The sequence below is a fragment of the Nematostella vectensis genome, chromosome 2 (genome assembly GCF_932526225.1).
Source record: "Nematostella vectensis chromosome 2, jaNemVect1.1, whole genome shotgun sequence".
NCBI lineage: Eukaryota > Metazoa > Cnidaria > Anthozoa > Actiniaria > Edwardsiidae > Nematostella > Nematostella vectensis.
Window position 1 is genome coordinate 16,576,283 of NC_064035.1, and position 17,254 is coordinate 16,593,536.

Here is a 17,254-nt window from a genome sequence, read left to right on the forward strand (position 1 = left end):
CTGAAGATAGGGCAGATAGGCGTCTGTTGATACCAGCAGGGATGTTCTTGGTGATGGAGGGCGGGTGGTTGCTCTCACGGTGGACATATTGTAGCGAGGAGTTCGGCTTTGTATAAGGCTGGTGTGCATTACGTTTTAGGTCAAGGGTGACGTCTAGGAAATTGACAACTTGTTTGTTTGCCTCAATGGTGATTCGGAGTCCGTTGTTGTTGAAGATGCGGCATAGTTCCTTTTTTAGGTTTTCGGTGGCTCTGGGTGTGGCGTTGGTGATGGCTAGTCCGTCGTCGCGGTAGAGTCCTACGTTCATATTGAGGTCCTGAAGTTGGGAGAGAAGGAAGTTGCCTACAAGTTCACAGGTTTCTGCGCCATCGAAGCTCCCCATCGTAACATCAAATATCGTGTTGCCTTTCTTCTGCCAGGGTGTTTGGTTGTGGACCAGGAAGGAGCTCTTGGAGTGGGTTATGATCTCTTTTTCATCAGGGGTGATTTTGATCCGACATGTTGAATCTATAGAACTGATAACTAATATTAATCGATTCTAATCAATAAAATTACAGTCTGTATAACTACAGCCTGTATAACAATAAAAGACAATCAATTCATATTGTTTGGCTTAACTACACATTCCATATACAACCAAGGCACAATCCTGGATGTAACCAGCAAGTGGCAAATAAGTGAGGCAATTACCTCGGTGAAAATGTTGAAATTTTACGTTATTTCATTGCATAAAACCAAGGAGCAATATACTATCTTAGATAGTAAGATATTATTGAACACGCCAGGTTTGAGTCATATTTTTCATAGTTCTAGTTCTTTACAAATCGCTCTTAGATTAAGATTGCATCATGAAGGAAAATCGATTTTTGTTTAACAAAACCATAAAACTCACGGGTGTCTAAAGTTTTGGTATAATACGCTTCCGGCTGTCGCGTATCTAGACAATTCCCGTTCCCAAACCGTCTAATACGGGTTAAATTTACCTGAGCAATCCGTAACGGGTCTGAGCTTTGCATCAAGTAGACTTCCCAAGCTGGGTCGTCTGCACGCGTTCTACTGCGGTCTTGGCAGAAAGCTGTGCTTGAATTTGAACACTGCGACGAAGGAAATTATTTCAATAAAAAAAACTTCAATCAATAAGATATATCACAAGTTGAACTATAAGTTAGTTGAAACAAAAAAAACTTATGCTTTAAATGACGGTGGAATGAAGTTCGAAGATTAAAATTAACCGGCTGAGCTCAGCAAATCGAAGACGATACCTTCACGACTCTCAACCTCTTCTTGGTATTTTTTCAGAACAATTCAGCTTCCTCTACAACATTTGAAAGTTTCAATTAATTCTTAACATCCATCTTTTGAGTTCTTGCTTAAAAATGCTAGGAAATTTCACATTTCAACGCTGATGCAAACACGAAGCTCTCCGTTTCTCGAATCTCTTTTTAAAAATGGCGCCAACGCGTGTTTGCAATCGGAAGGCCTTATGGGTAATTTCAAATGCATCTCCAACCCAGACTATCTGGAGCACAGGTAACCCGTGGGAACGGACATTGAGTCCGTTTGCTTCATCACGTTACTTTCTTTTTTTCTTTTGTAGCGTGATAAAAGCATCTAAATAAGATAAATAAATATGTCTCAGTAAACAAATTCGATCAATTATCAAAGTCTAATCTAATGGATAAATTTAAACGGTATTTGTCCCTTTGTCTTCGAACTCCACAGAACATAGAGAATCGGGGTAAGTCTATATTTAGTAAACAATGGCGAGTCAACAGGAGCGTAGCCCCCCCCTCCCCTTGAGCAGCTAAAAATACAGTAAATGTATGGACATTATCTTAAATACAAGAGAAAATGTCCCTGAAAAATAAAAATCCTGGTTACGCCGCTGGTCAAGCACACAGTAACTGCATCTGATGAAGATATCGGGGGCGATAGTTGTCGAGTTGTCTTTGCAATATGACAGTTCTCGGTGGTTACTAAACTCGCGCATCAAACAGACCTCTTTTAAAATAGTCCTCTATAACTCAGCTTTCTTGCCATTAGGGTTGTCGCGATACGTTAAAAGGTAAAGTTCGTCGTATGCCGTATGCAAAAAAGCGAGTCGGCGTTGATATTTTCTTGTCTTTTTAAAAAAACGAAATGTTAATGGCGACCAAAGCTTTACTATCTGAGCTTTAATTTGCTATTACGATCATCGCGATATAAGTAAGATGTTCAAATTGATTATGAGCCATACACTATTTTTTTACAAGAACCGTTTTCATGAGAACATCCATCCTGAAATTTCACCAAATTTCAAGAACATGCAGAGGCTCAGATAGCAGAGTTTATTTTTATTTTTTTTAGTCCTGATGCGTTCTAAAATTCAGAATCAAATTGTGCTCATAGTGACAACCTAATTATTGCTATCGATCATTAGTGTTATTCTCTTCCTTATAATTCATTTGGTATTATATCCTTATACACACTAAAATTTAAGAACATCGTTATGAACATATTCAGCCTTAAAACGTCCAAAAAATATGAACGGCCTAGCCTCAACTGAAAATTAGACGTTGTTTTAAAAAAGAGGATATTTTAAAAAGTGGAAGACAATCTTGTTTTTGGAAGAACGATATTGCCTTCGGACAAACGATCTTGACTTCGGAGAAACGATCTTAAAAATCGGAGAGCGTTTCTAGCATCGAACGATATTTTTCGTTCATAGTCCGAACGCTTTTTCTCTAGTGTACGTTTTCCCTTGCCGGGTCACATATGATTAGATGACTTTATTAAAAAAAAACAGGCTGTGTGTGGTTAAAAGAAAAAGTGGTTTAGTATCAAGAAGTATCTTTTAGGTCAACTGACATATTGGCGATAGCAAGAGTGGCAATATTTATTTCAGTAGGCGTCACAGGACCACTTTAACAAGTCTGCCAAACCAGCTCACTGTAATTCACTGATTTTTAGGAAGGAGTCTCTCGTTGGGACACGTGGAAACGAGGCGTCCTCCTATAACCGTAAATGCCCGTGTTGTTTCCACAAAACAATTGGATTAGAATTTAGACCAATTCTCAAAAGCTTAAACAAATACATGCGATAAGAAACACAAATAGTTTGAGCTAAAATGAGTTACGTCCTTATTTGTTTACTGGCACTACCTTGAAAACACCGCTAGTGCCATGGCGGCGATCAGTCTAGAATGAGCAGCCTCTTATCAGGGATATCGATTTTTGAATTTTATTTTGCCCGGGAGGAACACAGATTTATCCGGTAATGTTTTAGCATTGGTTTTAGGAAAGGTTTGAATTTTGTAAAATAATTAATAAATTTTAATTTTGTTAGTGTTATAAGGGAAGTGATAAGATTTCTTCGTAGCCACTTTTGTTCCGCGAGTGGGATGTTTTGTACTTTTTTATCTATCTTTAAACATCAGAGTACAATACACCAAAAGCTGGAAATCGACTCTGCCAAATTTTCGTCTTTAATAAGACTTCTTCAGGGCAGACTGAAGAAGTCTGCCCTGCTCTATAAAGTGACTCTGTACATGCTTACTGCATAGTATGATGATGGGGGCACAATACAGAAACATTAAGAAAATATTGAGGGCAATTTGCCATAGTGCCCGACCCTTCCATTCAGAGCTAGACTTGATCAAGCACGCTGAAGACTTGTTCTTGCCGCCAAATGTTATTCCTATATTTTAAGACTACCTCAGGGAAGAAACCCTGCCGCTAATAGTATCAAATAGACTAACATTCATTAGAGTGATTTCATTGCTTCCGTTCAGAAAAACGCGTATCAATTACAGGGGGCGTAGCCAGGATTTCTCAAGAACGTTCAACATTCGCTTCCAGCTGAGACGTAACGTAACGACCCCCTGGGCCACCACCATGGCAACGCCCCTGAATTATGTGTTTACCTTATTCACTCGATCCACTATGGTCATCCCCAGTTCGTCTAGAACCATAACATAACAGAGATATACTATTCTGAGCTTTCAGTCCCCGAGAAGTGTCGTATGCCTGCCTCACCCTTCCCCACAAATACCCCCTACTACAGGGAACACGGCTGCGCATTTCCTACTAAGTACCAACCACATTTACCAATGTAAACGCAATTAATTATTGGTTTATTGAAGTGTATGAAAAAAAGTATTTACAAATATTATTAATAATGACGATAACTAATAAAGTCAGTATGTGTTGCAAGACTCCGCTTCTACGAATAGCAGCTGAAAAGACGAGATCTCCTTAGCTCACAAGGGGTTATTATTATTATAGAGAGAACACAAGCAAATCTTTCAACGACGGGACTCGCCAAGATGGCGCGGATGTATCCGCGTATATATAATAGGTAATTTGCAGCTTAACAGTCATGTGGCTGTTCTTTTAAGGTATTTTGCAGCTTAACAGTCATGTGGCTGTTCTTTTAAGGTATTTTGCAGCTTAACAGTCATGTGGCTGTTCTTTTAAGGTATTTTGCAGCTTAACAGTCATGTGGCTGTTCTTTTAAGGTATTTTGCAGCTTAACAGTCATGTGGCTGTTCTTTTAAGGTATTTTGCAGCTTAACAGTCATGTGGCTGTTCTTTTAAGGTATTTTGCAGCTTAACAGTCATGTGGCTGTTCTTTTAAGGTATTTTGCAGCTTAACAGTCATGTGGCTGTTCTTTTAAGGTATTTTGCAGCTTAACAGTCATGTGGCTGTTCTTTTACTCAGAGCAACTGATAGGACCTCTAGACTCACAAGAGAAAATTGAATGACCATGACTGCTCATTGACAAAAAAAAAACCTATAAGAACAACCTACCCCAATTATCTGAACTTTTTACTCGACTTGTTTAATTATCTAGGTGCTCAACCCAGGTAGCGCTGTTTTGTGGGCGATTTGAAACATCTCGTTCTTAAAGTTCATACCCTCCAGTATAACCACAGGCAGACTAGCTGCAAAACGCCTATTCACATGTCGAATTCGCACTTCGAAATTAATCATATAAAATGAGTATTCTAGGAAAAAATACAGTTATTTAAGGCTATGTTCAAACGTCGTATTATCTATGAGTCGATTGTTTCATCTTCATTTGCATGCATTTGCATTGAATACGGCTCATGGATAATACTACGTTTGAACTTAGCCTTAGACTTCCTTTACACATACTGTTGTTTTAAATAAATAACTTATCTAATAAGATGCTACAATAGTTTGTCCTAAAAAATGCAATAACCGCAATTCCAGGATTGCTATACTAATTTTGTCTTTTTCAAGGCCTCCTAACATATTGACGCTCCGAAATTCGTAACTCTCTTAATTCGTAAATCGCATAAACTTTCGAAGAAGAGTCAAGTTGATTGTTTTATTGAGATTTATGTCATGACGCTAACCAACCTGCCGAACATTGATTCAAAATTATATTTATTCTAAAAAAAATGAAATAATTATAAGCAAACTGTTCGAAAAACACTTTTCTTGATATATCACTGAAAATAACGGATGAAAACGCACATGAAAGGATATTTTTTAACGCCCTCTACATATTCGCCTAGAATTAGAGAGAAAAGACGCGCGAGCAAGTTTACAGTCTTTAAAACATTTCATCCCCCTGGTCAGGCCGTGGTTTATACCCAGTGGTGGATAGCTAGGCGAATAATGAGTCATCCCCCTGGTCAGGCCGTGGTTTATACCCAGTGGTGGATGGCTAGGCGAATAATGAGTCATCCCCCTGGTCAGGTCGTGGTTTATACCCAGTGGTGGATGGCTAGGCGAATAATGAGTCATCACCCTGGTCAGGCCGTGGTTTATACCCAGTGGTGGATAGCTAGGCGAATAATGAGTCATCCCCCTGGTCAGGTCGTGGTTTATACCCAGTGGTGGATAGCATCAAAAAGGCTTCCATTCTCTTGAAGAACTACTACCATCGAGCGTTGCTGCTTTCCGATCGAGGATAAGAGATTCTGACAACCAACGGCGACGTTCTCCTAGAATTTCCGTGTTATACTACATTTCCCAAAGCGTCTGCACTCACAAACTGCTGGATTATTTACAAGTGTAGATGTTAACCACTTCTTTACATCGTTCGCACTTGACTTCACAACACCACTTGAATACACAGTTACAATTCCTGGTAATTTTCGCTTGCTGGATATTGTGGCCACGCCCGCAGCAGAGCAGTTCGCACCCGTCAATCCCGTTCGAAGTGTAGTTGCACTGTCTTCCCGAAGTCCCTAGCGAGCCGACGGTGACGTTTTTGTCGCAGTAGTTTGGTGAGGTCTCGAAGTAGATGAGATCTTTATCGGAGGGCTTTTTGAAATGGCTGTACTTGGGTTTGAGACGCTTTTTCCCGCGCCTGTTCACCTTGGTAGTCATTTCGACTGCGCTATCGTACTTCACCTTGAGGTGGTCGCCGATTTGGCGGAAGTTTGCCTGCTGCATCCAGCAAGTCTTCATGGAACACGACCCGGACAGACCATGGCACTTGCACTTCCGCCAGACTAGCTCTTCTAATGCCTTGGGAAAAAAACATAGTAACATCATTCACACTAGACCCCTGGGGAAAGACAGAGTCATGGTTACGCCAGAGAGAGGCCCCAAACCATTTACTAGAGACGGGGTAAACGACGGAGATCTATTAGTGAATTCATGGGATGCAAATTCACATGTATTCCATGGATAGTTCTATTAGTGAATTCATGGGATGCAAATTCACATGTATTCCATGGATAGTTTCTTTAGACAAACTCATAACTTTTTCATCCGAGGGGGGGCCGTAATTGGGGAGGGAGTGCGGATAGTCTAAGACTGGGCGATTTCCCAAGAAGAAAGAGCGTATTTTTAGAGGCTGACCAGAAACCTAAGGCTCTGCAGTAATCCTGCCAAGAAATCGCATATGCTCTGTAAATACAAAAAATCCTAGCATACCTTTCTCCCTGCCCTGCTGTTATGCCTGTTCATAATCTGTCTCAAGTCACCACCCCTCTCGCGCGCCTCCGTGAACTGTTTGCTGAACCACACGCCGAACTTGATATTGCTATTACAGCCAGACCATGTCCAGCCTTTAGACGATCGACCGCTGAGATTACGATCACAGTCGCAGCTTTCTATTCTTCCTTTGGAGCAAGCGTCGGTGACGGAATGCGCGACGCCTGCAGCGGTTACAGCGTGCACGAACGCAGCTTCACGACAACCTGCATAACATCACCAACGATGACTAAGTTAACAGAAAGGAATTAATAAGTATAATCTCCGTGTAGCGGAGGTTTCGATAGATTGTTTTAAAGGCGTAGGTCGTGTTAAAGCGCAAAAAATGTAGAAGTCGACTACTCTAAGCGAAGTATACCCGTCCAGGCCCGTACCCAGGATTTTTCTTGGGGGGGGGGGGGGGGGGGTGCGAAATCCGAAAAAGTGGACCTAATTTTACCGGGGGGAGGGGTGAGCTCTCAAATAAAAATCTAACCACCTTCGAAAAAAGGGATTTTTTTATGCATTTGTAGTATTTCCACTGGACACTTACTGTCGGATTTGGCTACATACCAGTTATGCTTGTTTATAGTTTTGTCTACAAATAGCACGTCTATTTAGCACCGAAAGTGGAGCTTCGGCCGTTGTGGGGAAAGTGGGGTGCGTTCGCACCCCTTGCACCCCCCTGGATACGGGCCTGCCGTCGACTATTATAAGCGAAGTAATCCTTAGACTATTCTTAGCGATATATAATCGTCGTCTATGCTAAGCGAAGTATACTTGCGACTATTTTAAGCGAAATATATCCGTCGACTATTCTATAAGCGAAGTATACCCGTCGACTACTCTAAGTGAAGTATACCCGTCCAGGCCCGTACCCAGGATTTTTCTTTGGGGGGGGGGGGGGGAAATCCAAAAAAGTTGAGCTAGTTTTCCCGGGGGCAGGGGGGGTGAGGTCTAAGCGAAGCATATCCGACGACTATTCTAAGCGATGTGTATTCGTCGACTATATTTTTAGGCTCGCAAACCATGTCCACTTCCTTTTCCTGGTAACTATGCCCTGAGGTTTGCAAACTACTGGCACAGGATCTGAGCGCTTATTATTGTAACTGTACATGCAGTTGCTTTCCCCTTTATTAGTCATACTTTATACATGTCTTCTTCTTTCCTTTACCAAGAGTATTGCAAAACAACAAGAACAATGCCAACATCACCACTCCTATAACTGTAAGGGGGTTTCAAGAATAAGATTTAACTACTGCCAGAACACGTATGTATCCTGCAAACTAAACATTGCTTCGTAAAGTGAGCTTACCAGAAGTGCAAAAGCGGCGCAAAGGACGGAAGCTGGAAAGTCTGGTTTCCAGAATAAACTAAGAATCTTATTAGTTTTCTTTTATTGTAAGTGGATATCCGGTTCGGACGGCCGTGAGAATATTCTGCATATTTTACAAACAGATGTTAAATTCTTTGTACGACATTTCTTTACTCGTTTGCCGCAAACTTCGACTTAAGAGAGGAGGGCTCGGAATTTAGAAAAGGGCAGTTTTTCCGCTTGAAAGCCAGAAAAAGGTTTGTGCTAAAGGTCTCCTATTGCTTTTCTTTAAATCGAGTAATGGGTATGAAAAAAGAAGATAGTAACACAGAGATAAATAAAGAATTAAACTCTTTTTCTCTGCTCTGAGAACTATTGGCAAAAGCGAAAGCATTATGAGGTAAGCCCGGCTTCGATGGAGATCGCTTCATTGTAATGTGGAAGATCGGCCGTCGTCGTAAACGCAATTAAACCACCCAATGGAAGTAGCGGTGTTACGGACAGTCCATCTGTCATACGAGTTGCTTACAAGACCACACAGAGATACCGTAAGAACATAAGCGGATTTCACTTCAAGTTCAATGATCACTTATACGTGACTTGCAAGCGCTATCCATTTGCAACTCGTTCGTCATCGGGGAGAACTGTTTGTAGTTTATATAATTTTACCTTTCCCCTAATAAAAATAAATTCCCATGTGAAATCCAATTTGAAGCGTTCCCTGTGTCTCTATCTTCCAATAGAAGCAGAATTGGGATAATTATTGTTGAATATCGAGTGTGAATTAACTGGATGTGGGCAATCCGGTGCTTTAAAATAGCTATATACTCAACATCTCAGTCATACCAAGTACGGTATTTGTGTTGGGCATAGAGAGCAAGCATGTTTACGGAAGGACAGATATAGATTATCTTTATCGCGACACTTTCGTTATTTCAAAACGTCAATTATTTTTAGACCCAATAGTTCAAAAGCGCATTAGTCAAGGTGACATTCTAATATCCATCCTTCCAGGGAGTCGGAAAAGTCTGACGGCAGTCTATTATGCTGCTGTGCTTGAGAAATGAGGGTTGAAATACTAAAGAATACCGCTTGATTAGATAAGTACATATGTGGGTTATTAGAAAGAAGGATGCTGTGCTTTGAGACGAAAAGATATGAAACGAGCGATGAAAATCACAAGCAATAAAGGTTTAATTTACAGGTTATACTAAACTAAAGGACCAATGCAAACATCCTTTCCCCACTCTGTTTGCTAAACAAATAATTGTCGGCGTAAAAACGTTTGTCACAAGAAGCCCACATACATGTTTTCCATGTTCGTAATCGTCTGGGTTGTTTGGCTAAACTTCAGAATACCCGTCCATTCGTGTATGAAACACTTAAAACGGCAAGCCACTCCCAAAAAATTAACACGAAACCTTGTTTTTAAACAGAAAATAAAACGGCAACAAAAGTATATAGCGTTCAAGACTTTGATTACAATTTTTTCCACGCACTTAACGAGTTACGCCTCAAGGTCTCGCGTAAATTAAAAAGACGACCTCTCTTGATGAGTGGTTCTGTGATATTCGTATTATAAGATAGGCCATTGCCAAATTTTCGACATTCTAACGAATAAACACGCGCTTGAAAATGCGAGAACGCGGAAAATGTAAACATTTCGTCGGGTTTTGCAAGTGTAAAGCTAATTTAAGTCACATAGTCGTTTATTTGCGGCTCAAGGGGTTACTCACCTTTAGAAAGCACTGATTCGAACAACGACCCGGACTCTCTTATTGTGGAACAATTCCAGCGGCGGTTACGGAACTGGTGACGACACTCATGTACGCCGTATTTCGCGCCGTGCGCAACGTGTTCCATCAAATCAGGGTTCTTTCGACAAACTTCTTGCTGCCTCGAGTTAAATTGCCGAGTCACGTAGCATAGCATTGACTTTTTGGCGGGGTCCGAGGAGACGGAGAGCTGTGTTCCTAGTGTCCTAGGGAGAGTAAATGGATTTTTATTAGTATGTCCGGGTTTTTTTTTTCCTTTCACACGAAAGGGTCAATGTTTCAAGTATCAAGACAAATGAATGAAGCGACAAAAGAAATAGCAACTTACCACCAAACAGCCTCGCTCGATACCAGCAAACTTATAAGCGGGACAATCGCAGTGATAATTACTCTCATGATGCCGCGTTTCTCACTTAAACCGCTATAATGATGGAGAAGAATAAGTCCACTTTCTTGCACGCCGGTCTCTGTGGTACGTCCTAATAGCGCAAACTCCAATCCAAATGAATATAAAGGGATGGCCCAAGAATTATCGAGGTGTCAACGGCTTTAAGGTCTGTCAGTCAAGGCGGCTGTTTACCACTATACGAGATGTGATTAGAGCGAATCCGGTCACAGGGGTCAACAATAATGCAGCTTCAGATGCAAGGATCAACTGAAAAGCTAATTTTCTCGATTGGTGATAAAGATGACTACAATATTAAAACGCTCAAAAAAACCTATTGTCAGGGGGATTAGATCTTATTTAGATGTTTCGGGGGTGGGGAAAAAAACATTTGACAATAGTGTTAGTTGTTGCCGGTTATGCTACAAACAATTGAGTAAAAATAGAAGGTCGCATTGCCTCGAGGCATGATTACAGTGAAGAGGAGTTTAGACGAGAGTGTTGACGACAACGATATCATTCTACCTTCGGATTAAACAAATGTCAACATCCTCTTAATATAAGTGGGACGATCAACAATTGATTTGTTTACCAAGTGCGGCGTTTTGTAAAATGCTCTTAACATGAGAAGAATAAAGCTCTTGAACCGACGCTTTGAGAACGGAAATGCACACGGTCAGTAAAGCCGAGCAGAAAATTTTAAACGGTTTTCGTCATAGGCGGCCGAGAATCAAATGCACAATAAGCTCATTCTACTTGACAATAAATAAAAAACACATCTCTCACAATCAATTAATTTAAGTGATACTCTGTTTGTATAACTGATAACGAATATTTCATAGAGAAACATTTTGTTAAAGGACGGCGAGGTGCGAGATCTTTGGCACAAAAAGATTTTGATTTTTTTTAATCACAACCCTCTAAACAATCTATTCAAAACCCTTGTTTATTATTGACGATATGCTACCTAGGAATAAGTTGTATTTTCTCTCAGTTAACGATATAAACAACTACCGCGTTGTGGTCTCGGCAATCTATTGAAATGTAAATTGTTTGATTGAGTGCTCACGACTTATTGGAGAAGTGGTTCTTTGAAAAGACATGGACCAAAAGGAACTTTGTTCCTCCAAGTCACAAGATTCATAGGGCAACCCCCAGAGTCATCAATAGCCTATAGACTACCATCGTCTTTTCCCGAGAGGAGGAAAATCACTATCTAATTTACAACTATGACGTTTGTATTTTTAAAATTCCCCCAGGGTAACATTCTATAACCAAAAGGCAACTGCAGGGGACTAGCGACATTATCATCGCCCCTCCTCAGCTATTAACGATACCCTGAAACCATTGCCATATCATCTCAAGCACAAATTGATGGCACATACCAAAAGATCGTTACTCATCTCGCATTTAGCTCTTGGGTCTAGTTTGTGTACAGAAATCATCAAAAACTCATAACGTTGTCCCGTCTTGGATTAACTCGTAAAAACCGTCTGGTGTTTGGTTAAATGGCACAGCACGCCGCCGCTATGACGCCTTTTGATATTAACATTCGATACTCATCCCTTTACCCCTTGATGTTTTGTGAGATGGAGGAAGTGCGCTGCTTTGGAGTCCGAAAAAACACTTCACTTGGAAGGATAGTGTGGCGGTGTTGCCTTTAGCCTTGAAAGATCGGTTAACTTTTCAGCCAACGCACTGCTAGAGAATGGTGGATTTTTAAATATAACCATTTTGTGAGAATTTCTTGGGTGCATTTTAAGCGACTATGAGCACATGGGTGAAATATTTACGGTGGAAACATCCAGCCGACAACAAATGGACCATGTTACGCAAAATAAACTCCGTGTATACATCACGAACGAAAACAGCGGAATTATCATATTTGAAATACTCTGATAAGTTACTTTAAATTCCTGAACGTTCAAGTAAATTAATCTCAGCTTTTAGACATTAAAAGGGCAGCTTTAGTGTCCACAAAACAGTCATTATTTACAGTTATCCTACGCTTTACAAGCTTTGAACATCTTGTTATTAGGTCTTTGCTTAAAACGGGTCGTCCTTGATAAGCAGGTGAACATGTATAGGGAAAGTATAAAACGTTCTTATATTCTGACGACTAGGACGCCAGCGTGTGTAAAAAAGGGGGAGCTATCCCTTTTATAATTTTTTTTGTTTAAAAAAATTAAATGATAAAAAAATTATATCAAAATAAGAACTACATTATTCAATTCCTCGTCCGGGCCATTCTTTTAATGCGAAGCGGCCGAAATGTTTTAGATGGGGGAGGGGGAAGGAGGAGATATTAAATGTTGAGAATGCGCCAGATATTGGAGGTGAAATTTGATATTTTGGAAGCATAATTTTCTAAACATAAGTTTTATTGGCATTAAAATTGGCTACAACAGAAAAGTTATCAAATCTTCATTGAATAAATATTACAATGTTAAATTTTCGATGAAATATGTAACAATAATATTTTGAAACTTGGCCCCAAATACAGACATATAATGCTTATGTTTCCTTCTATTTTTCCTTTTTCTGCTCACTCCTTAAGCTCTCACTGCGAGCAGCCTTTTTCTTTGCTACGTCATAGAGATCACCGATGTTAAAATCACGAATCATCTTTTCCTTGAAAAACGCACAAATAAAACATCAATGAAAACATTTAAAAATAACAATATTTATACAGGCGGGTATACATACATAATCAAAAAAGAAATAAAAAAATGGACAAACCTCTGTAAAGGTGTAAGGTGATATCACTGCTCTGGAGTCGACTGATGGTTTACGCTTGATCTCTTTCCCTCCCTCAAAGACTATGACTGTTGGAAGCTGCTTAGATATTATTGATGCATCTACTTTGTATCTGAAATACAGGTGAAGCTGGCCCCATTTTAACACAGGGGAGACACTGGACAACAGTCATACTTTTTGTCTAGGTGACATTAATATATTTGTTCAGCTAACCTTAAAACTGACTCGACTTTGGGGTTTGGTCAAATGGATAATAGATAATATGGACAACTAAATGTATAGATACCCAGCCCCCTTTCTGCTAAATTATTCAATCGCACATGTTTATTTTTGCAAGCTTTCTCGCAAAACAAACATATCAGGCCTGGAAACAGGATGTACATAAACAATAATAAACAAGTTGGAAAGAGGGGTGGGGGAGAATAACCCATATAAATTAATTTTCGAAAAAAAAATCTTAGGATTTATAAGAAAACCCATGCATGCATCACAAAAAATAACAACCAAACCTGTTTGCAACAATAGGGTATTTCCCAGCATCAAGTTTGCCAAACTTGAGGAAGTCATTGTTATACCTAACAGAGGAAAGATCCCAATTAGCAGAAATTAGAACCAATTAGCACAAAAAGAAAGAGTCTTTAAGGACCCACAGGAACCATGAAGGGAATTAGAGTAAATAGCTAATGCTGGAGAAAGTACATATGTATAAGATCCTTGTGAGGGAAAGCTTACTTGAGAGACAGCTCAGCAAAGATTGGTGCCAATCGCACACATGGTGGAGACCAAGGGGCATAAAACTCAACAATCCATGTAACATTTGGATTTTCTTTTAGCTCATCCTGTGGAGGTGAGCTTGTGTCAGTTCATTTGCAATATGCATAAAACTACAAAGATGTTCTAAGGAATTTTACATACATCCAATGCCGGCCCTCTGAAGAAGCGGATATTATCAGGTCCTTTGTAGGAAGGCTCAGGAAATATCACAAACAAAACTAAATTAAAACACAACAAATGATATGGGCTGTTAATACCAAACTAGCAGGTTGTTGAGTAAAGAGTCATGAGCTTACCTATGCACACAAGAAAGAACAAAATGCCAAGCCGCAGGTCTTGACGGGAGAACAGCACAAAGTTGGCAATCTTGCTGAAGGTGAAGGCCATTGATACAAATTCTTGCCATGACGCTGAAATAAAGGGTAAGCATTTAGTGATGATGTTCACAATAAAAAGCAGGGCTCAATTTCAAAGTTTTAAACCAAGCATAAGTTGGAACACAGGCAGTAGGATAGTGGCTGCTCTAGGGTGGGAAAGAGAGTTGGTTTCCCTTGCCCTATCATCTTTTTTTTCCCTGACTTCACAAGTCACTAGGGACAGTGATGGTTCCAGCCTTATCAATACAAACCCAGCAACCACCCCACCACCATGAAACAAAAACATAAGGAAAATATTGGGGAACACAGCCACACCCCAACTGAATAGCAGTCAACCTCGCTTTAGGAGAAATCTTAAGAAAAAAATACAGTGAATGTATCAGAAGTACCAAGATAGCTACTGTAATGTGTTTACATAGATACCTGGTCAAGTTACGTTGCATAATCCGAGCTACTACCCCGTGGCGCGCGATCAACCCCCGACACGATATACATAATGTGCCCGACATAAGAAAAATAACGGGACTTCTAGATAACTTAGAATCCATTGTTCTCCAATCTGCAATGCGCTTATAAAGCGGCTGTCAAAATATGTGTAAAACGGCCACGATCTGTCAACAAGCCCCAATACTGTTTACCACTTTGCGCAAAGCACTTGTCAGCACTTATTCAAATGTGCCATGACCACCACTTGATTAACAACCCATCTGTCATTATTTGGACCATGCCAACGTGTTCGCGTATCGCAGTAACTAAGCGCTTAAGAACAATGGATTCTGAGTTATCTGCATGCCCCGTTATTTTTCTTAGGTCAGGCACATTTCGTGCCTGACCTAAGACCTAGCGAGTCGCAAAACAAGACAAAATTCGACCAAATCAGAGGGGAGTTTCGTTGTTTGTCATTTCTAAATCAATTTATCAAACAACCTCTGTTCCCAGCGCCCTTGTACTGTTCATATTTCTATAATTTTTTTAAATACTTGGGAGCAAATGCCCCCAGTGCCCCACCCCCTGCTATAGCCCTGTAAAAGCCAGTGATGGGATGCTTTCTGGGAGCATTTGAGGTTACCTTGAGAAAGCAGATTACAAGAATAATTAACAATAATAATAACAATAAGCAGAAAAATACAAACTGGAATAACAAGTGGTTAGTATTTACCTGGTTTGAGTTTTCTGTTTTTAACAGCCAAGACAATAGCTAGGAAGGAAAGCAGCTCCAAGTCCCTCTGGAAAATAATGGGATATTATCAAGCATCGAGTGATGGCAAACTACAATTGGACTCTAACTACATTTATCAGGCTTCAAGAATGACAATGATGCATGTTGTTTTACACTGGTCATTAAGATACTGTAAATTATCAGGCCCTTAGCCAGGGGGGGGGGGGTTCAGGGGGGTTTGGACGAGCCCCCCTACCCTGCTTGAAGGTCTGCTCAGAGTAAACCCAAAAAAATGTTTGGCTGGATATACCGTGCACATCAATATGTCTTTAAAACCTTTTTATAATAACTATCTTTATTATTATTGTTATGTGTTGAAAGAACCCTATTAATAACATTTTAAATACAAGATTGGATTTATTTGACGTAAGTATTGGACGCACTTCTCAAAACAAATGCCCCCTGTTTATACCCCCCTCCCCCCCACCACTCAGGGACCAGAAGAAGCTGGAATTAGAAATGTTTTTAGGGGTTCGCAGAAAGAGGTGTTACCAGCCAGTTCTCTAGATTATTTAATACTCCCCACTTCTATACAAAACACTATGACATATTTTTCATTCAAGTATTTGTTATACAATGGTATTGAACGTTTAACTTGTTTTTTTGTTTGTTTTTTTTCTGGGGGGGGGGGGGGTAATTTTAGGGTAACAATTTTTGGTGGGCCATCCCTATCACTTCTACTCTGAAGAACCCTGACGACTTTTACTCCAGTCGTTGAAGAGATATTATTGATTATAGATTTCACGAGGGTGTTCGATAAATTGTGATGTGCAAGGGAATTATTGTTTTATATATTTTAATAGAAAATAGGCAAAATGACGATTTTCTATAGAATATTTTTCGGAAGCGATAAAAATCGGTAAAAAGCGGGAGGTTTGGTGCTCAACGTGAGAGAGCAGAGAAGGGGTCCAAAATCTTGAGACCACACCTTATGCGGGAGAGTTGACAGGTATGGAAATGTCAACATATTATATTGTTATGGTTTTATAATAAATGCCTTTCTGTAATAAACGCCTCCTGTCTATTGAGGGCCCTAACTCAACCATAAAAATTTACGCCCTCGGCGTTTATTAGATCACTCACGATAAAATGAAACAAGACATATTTACACGTGACATCATACCAAAAGAATAACAAGCAAACGGAATCAAGACAGCGCAGAAACATATTCTAAATCACGAATAGGTCCACAAGAAATAGTATCACGAATAATTGGCTTACAAATGACAAGATCGCTATATAATAATAGACCTCGCCATGTGACAGTTAATTCGCCATGTGCCCTTACCCAGTCCATTTCGCAGTCTTCTGTCGGAAAGAGCCAGTGACAAAACGGGTTGAAACTCCTGACTATTCCATACGAAATACCAGCCAACGTGTTCAGTATATAATGGCCAGTTAGTATGATCTTTAGATCCCGAGCCTTTACCTTCCAAAACATTATTTTTTATGATTTCGAAGGGCTGGCGGTCTTCTCGTTTGCTTACAAGAGCAACCGCTGCCCAGAATATTACAATGGTACCGCTGACGTGAGAGAACGTGGATTCAAAGGGTACTATAGTGACATTGAAACGAGGCCGGTTTCGCGGCAGGTATCAGCTGATCGTAAACAAAGCGAAAGTGAAAGCAACACTACAATAATAGCATTTGCATAAACGCACGTTTTAAAGGGAATTTACCTACGTTCACCATCAAGGAAGGCAAAAATTAAGAGTAAGT

General features: G+C 40.1%; 2 protein-coding genes across 3 annotated transcripts; both read right to left on the reverse strand.

Moving 5' to 3' along the window:
• Nucleotides 1-237: 237 nt before the first annotated feature.
• On the reverse strand, nt 238-12,642 carry LOC5515782 (protein Wnt-3a). 2 transcript variants are annotated; one of them, XM_048723615.1, is made up of 6 exons: nt 10,352-12,642; nt 9,985-10,229; nt 6,895-7,160; nt 1,263-6,483; nt 984-1,094; nt 238-515 (listed from the first exon to the last, which is right to left on the reverse strand). In XM_048723615.1, exons 1-4 carry the CDS (start codon nt 10,417-10,419, stop codon nt 6,013-6,015), a joined length of 1,050 nt encoding a protein of 349 aa, XP_048579572.1. In that variant the 5' UTR covers nt 10,420-12,642; the 3' UTR covers nt 238-515; nt 984-1,094; nt 1,263-6,012. The 2 variants fall into 2 exon arrangements, with proteins under 2 accessions (XP_048579572.1, XP_032241388.2); XM_032385497.2 differs by having other exon boundaries at nt 238-1,094.
• A 129-nt stretch (nt 12,643-12,771) lies between these two features.
• LOC5515783 (thioredoxin-related transmembrane protein 2) lies at nt 12,772-17,055 on the reverse strand. The gene is made up of 8 exons (XM_001635850.2): nt 16,824-17,055; nt 15,476-15,542; nt 14,236-14,349; nt 14,081-14,157; nt 13,898-14,004; nt 13,675-13,740; nt 13,148-13,277; nt 12,772-13,039 (listed from the first exon to the last, which is right to left on the reverse strand). The coding sequence occupies exons 1-8, from the start codon at nt 16,974-16,976 to the stop codon at nt 12,935-12,937; spliced, it is 819 nt and encodes a 272-aa protein (XP_001635900.1). The 5' UTR covers nt 16,977-17,055; the 3' UTR covers nt 12,772-12,934.
• Nucleotides 17,056-17,254: the final 199 nt, after the last annotated feature.

Excerpts from the sequence above, each read along its gene's own strand:
- LOC5515782 (XM_048723615.1), bottom strand. The coding sequence starts at position 10,419 with ATGAGAGTAATTATCACTGCGATTGTCCCGCTTATAAGTTTGCTGGTA. Across the intron at positions 7,161-9,984 it reads CGAATCAGTGCTTTCTAAAG|GTTGTCGTGAAGCTGCGTTC; the intron begins GTGAGTAACCCC and ends GATGTTATGCAG. Across the intron at positions 6,484-6,894 it reads ACAGCAGGGCAGGGAGAAAG|GCATTAGAAGAGCTAGTCTG; the intron begins GTATGCTAGGAT and ends TTTTTTCCCAAG.
- LOC5515783 (XM_001635850.2), bottom strand. The coding sequence starts at position 16,976 with ATGTTTTGGAAGGTAAAGGCTCGGGATCTAAAGATCATACTAACTGGC. Across the intron at positions 15,543-16,823 it reads AAGACTGCGAAATGGACTGG|AGGGACTTGGAGCTGCTTTC; the intron begins GTAAGGGCACAT and ends ATTATTTTCCAG. Across the intron at positions 14,005-14,080 it reads TCAGAGGGCCGGCATTGGAT|GATGAGCTAAAAGAAAATCC; the intron begins GTATGTAAAATT and ends TCACCTCCACAG.